The sequence below is a fragment of the Arachis hypogaea genome, chromosome 16 (genome assembly GCF_003086295.3).
Source record: "Arachis hypogaea cultivar Tifrunner chromosome 16, arahy.Tifrunner.gnm2.J5K5, whole genome shotgun sequence".
Taxonomy (NCBI): domain Eukaryota; kingdom Viridiplantae; phylum Streptophyta; class Magnoliopsida; order Fabales; family Fabaceae; genus Arachis; species Arachis hypogaea.
In genome coordinates, this window is record NC_092051.1 from 130428636 (window position 1) to 130432762 (window position 4127).

Genomic DNA, 4127 nt, shown 5'->3' on the forward strand with positions numbered 1-4127 from the left:
GACCTATTTATTTTTTAATTTTAACAGTTATTCTTGGTTTCTTTTTCAATTTTTAAGGTAGCTTTTCTTTATCTTTTTTTTTTGGACTTAGAACCAGCAATTCTTTCTACCAGTATTCTTTTAAGAAAGCACGGAATTTTAAACATGAGTAAGCCTCCTTCCCAATACCTTTCATGTTCTTCATGTTATCTGGGATGCACTCAACTTTGTTTCTGTTTCCGTTTTGAGTTATTGCGTTGCTCCCTACATAGTTTTTCTTGTAATATATTGTCGAGTTTATTACGTATGGTACTCTTCCATATCATAATTGTGATAGACTATTATTGGTTCACCTGACACACACCCCATTTTTTATTTGGTTTTTTTAGTTCTATGTATTTTTTTAGTAATTATCTATTTGTATGTGCTATTTCATTTACTTAGACATTGATAAGAGCTGGATTACAAAGCCACGAGGTAGTGTAGAATATAGGGATGGACTGAATATATTCCTAGACTTCGCATTTGTCAATGCATCATCCGATGGGATGATACATTGTCCATGCCCTATGTGTGGGTTCCGGTTTTTCCAGACTAGAGAAGATGCATACGATCATCTTCTGATGAAACCATTTCCCCCTAACTATACCTTTTGGTTACATCACGGTGAGAGGATCGTAGACGAGAGGCCCAGCGGTAGGGAAGAACTAGATCCCACTATAAATTCAGGAGATCAAATGTGTGACATGATCCACGACGCATTCGATTTGCCGGGACTGCAGAGTGAGGATGAAGATCCCATGGATGGGCATGCTAGAGACGTTGCGGATGGGTTGCCGTACTTATCTGATGAACCTAGTCATGAGGCTCGTGCCTTTCAAGACTTGCTTAAGGACGGCGAGCAGGAATTATATCCGGGATGTTCAAGATTCTCGAAGCTGTCTTTCCTGGTGAGGCTGTACCATATAAAGTGCATGTGTGGAGTGAGCAACAAGGCTTTTGGATTGATTCTAGAGCTATTAAGGGATGCCTTTGAGCATGCACAGATTCCGAAGACCTTGCACGATGCCAAGAGGATCATAAGGAAGTTGGGTATTGAGTACAAGAAGATAGATGCATGTCCGAATGACTGCATGCTATACCAGGGTTCCGACCATGACCTGTCTAGATGTAAACGGTGTGGAGCATCCAAGTGGAAGCAGAAGACCAGGAAGAATTCTGTAGTAAGGATCAACGTCATTGTCAAGAAGAATGGTAAACCTCAGGCGGCGAAAGTTCTTCGTTATTTTCCTCTGATTCCACGGTTGCAGCAGTTATCCATGTCTAGAAAGACAGCTGTGGACATATTGTGGCACAAGAGAGGCACCAACTCTGACGGTTTCTTGAGGCATCCCAAAGACGGCGAGGGTTAGAAAGCATTTGACATGAGATATACTGACTTTTTTGGCGATCCGCGCAGTGTTCGCTTAGCCTTGGCCAGTGATGGCATCAATCCTTATGGAAATCTCAGTTCAAAGTACTCAATATGGCCAGTGATTCTTATTCCATACAACTTACCCCCATGGATTTGCATGAAACAAACCAACTTTATACTCTCTATGATCATTTCCGGTCCTAAAATGCCTGGCAATGACATAGATGTATACCTACAGCTCCTGATCGATGAGTTGAAGCAGTTGTGGGCCGGTGTTGATACCTACGACGCCAGTGAGAAGAAAACATTCAAGATACGTGCTGCGTTGATGTGGACTATCAGCGAATTTCCTAGCTTGGGCAATTTATCTGGTTGGAATACGTACGGTGGGAGAGCCTGCCCCACGTGTAATTTGGACGCCGAGACTATGCGACTCACCTTCAGTCAGAAATGGTGTTATATAGGTCATCGGCGCTTCTTGAATCGCGATCACAGATTTAGACAAGACCGGATTAGATTTAATGGTAAAGTAGAGGATAGATCCCCACCTACCAAATTGACTGGCAGGGATGTCCTGAGACAATTGGAGGGTGTGCCCGTCTCATAGGGCAAGGTACAAACGGTGGGCGGTAAAAGAAGACGTGGCCAACAGACCGTGGTGCAAGACGAGTCACCTTGGAAGAAGAGGAGTGTATTCTTTGATCTTCCATACTGGGAGAACAACGAATTATGTCACAACCTTGACGTCATGCACATAGAGAAGAATGTGTGCGATAACATTGTATTCACCATGTTGAACGAGAGCGGTAAATCCAAAGACCACCTGAAAGCTCGTAAAGATCTCCAGTTGATGGGAATCAGGCATGATATGTGGCCACTTAAAGGTGGAAAGTATCCCGCTGCAGTCTTTACCATGTCGAACTCACAGAAGGATGTCTTTCTTAGGACCATCAAGAATGTGGTCTTTCTAGACAGGTACTCTAGCAATATCTCTCGCTGTGTTGACTTAAAACAGCGCAAGTTATTTGGTTTAAAGATTCATGACTGCCATGTTCTAATGGAACATCTATTGCCAATTGCGTCAAAACACGTATTGCCCACCTCAGTGTCCGCCGTCTTGGCTGATTTATCATCCTTTTTCCGACTAATATGCAGTAAATCCATAGATCCTCAACAACTTCCTCTCCTTCAGGATCGTGTGGTCCATACTCTATGCCACATGGAGATGATATTTCTACATTCCTTCTTCACAGTCATGGATCATCTAACGATGCATTTGGTCGAGGAGGTACGTCTCAGTGGCCCAGTGCACTACCGGTGGATGTACCCAATCGAGAGGTAAAGATCTACTTAAACTTTCTCGGCCTATTTTATTAGGATAGCTATCACCTAGTAATTTATATGTTACATTCTCGAAGATACCTATGTTGTCTCAAGCAGTACGTGCGTAACAGGGCACAACCGGAAGGATCGAGAGCAGAGAGCTACCTATCCGAGGAGATTCTCACATTCTGTTCAAGATACCTAGATAACGTCAAGACTAGGATCAACCGACCGACGCGCGTTGACGACCGGCCGAGCGATGCTCCGCCGAGCGAGATTGCCAACATGTTCCCAGAGGTTGGAAAGGCGGTCGGGGCAGCTTCATTTTTCACACTAACACCAACCGAAAAGCTTCAAGCACATCGTTATGTACTGGTCAATTGCATTACTATAGAGAAATTATTGGAGTACGTACAGAGCATGAGTTCTAAAATTATACCGTGAGCCAATTTGGTATTGATAGTACTGAACTTGAAGTATCTTTTTGTGTGCACAGTGAGTACAGAGCCATCACAAAGAGAAAATTGCAAAGTAAAACAAGGTCCCAGTCTCACATAGATAATGTTGTGCACAGAGAATTTTCAAACTGGCTCAGGCATATGGTAATCTTAATATCCCAGGATCCTACTACCATTTGATGCTTTCTTGCCTCTAATGGTTCAATGACAAGTCACATTTGGAAGCACCAATCATTCGAACGAGTTGTAGTGGCTCGCCTACGGTCCGATTGCTCAGGCCAAACGCTATCAGGCGTAAAACGTCAACGGATCTAAATTTAGGACCATGTCGAGGGAGGAAAGAATGAAAACACAGAATAGCGGAGTTTATGTCACTTCGGATACTAGAAGTTATGCAAGTAAACGGGATGCCAATGTTGCTGTTGGCGGTGTCTCGTATTACGGGAGATTAGTAGACACCATCGAGCTAAATTACAGTGGTCAATTCAATGTAGTCTTGTTCAAGTGTCTTTGGGCGGATACCACATCGAGGAGAGGCATCCGACAGGATGTTTTCGGCCACACCTGTGTCAATTTTGCCACACCGATTCATACCGGTGATCGAGAAGATGATGAGCCGTACATCTTGGCATCTGAGGCGCGTCTTGTGTTCTACGTGGAGGATGAGGTGGAGAACGGATGAAGTGTAGTAGTCCATGTGAAACCAAGAGATTTGTATGACATGGGCGAAGACTATGAACATTGCGAGGTCGACCTTCATCCATAGTCCTGTATGAGGAGCTTGCCTAAATTTGATGTCGAATGCATGCGGTTGACAAGAGACGGCAATTTAGAGGAGTCCATTACCGACGGGGTTGAAGATTATGATGAGGCAGCCGATTCCTAAAAGACTGGGTTGTATTTAGTGGATTGTATGTTAGTCATATCGTTAGACAATAGGTCGAATTGATTGA

The 4127-nt window shown here is 43.7% G+C and overlaps 1 protein-coding gene across 1 annotated transcript; it reads left to right on the forward strand.

Moving 5' to 3' along the window:
- Positions 1-401: 401 nt before the first annotated feature.
- On the forward strand, positions 402-1391 carry LOC112757540 (uncharacterized). Its single transcript, XM_025806108.1, has one exon. The coding sequence runs from the start codon at positions 402-404 to the stop codon at positions 1389-1391; it is 990 nt and encodes a 329-aa protein (XP_025661893.1).
- The last annotated feature ends 2736 nt before the right edge of the window (positions 1392-4127 follow it).

Coding starts and splice junctions, on each gene's coding strand:
- LOC112757540 (XM_025806108.1), top strand. CDS start 402: ATGTGCTATTTCATTTACTTAGACATTGATAAGAGCTGGATTACAAAG.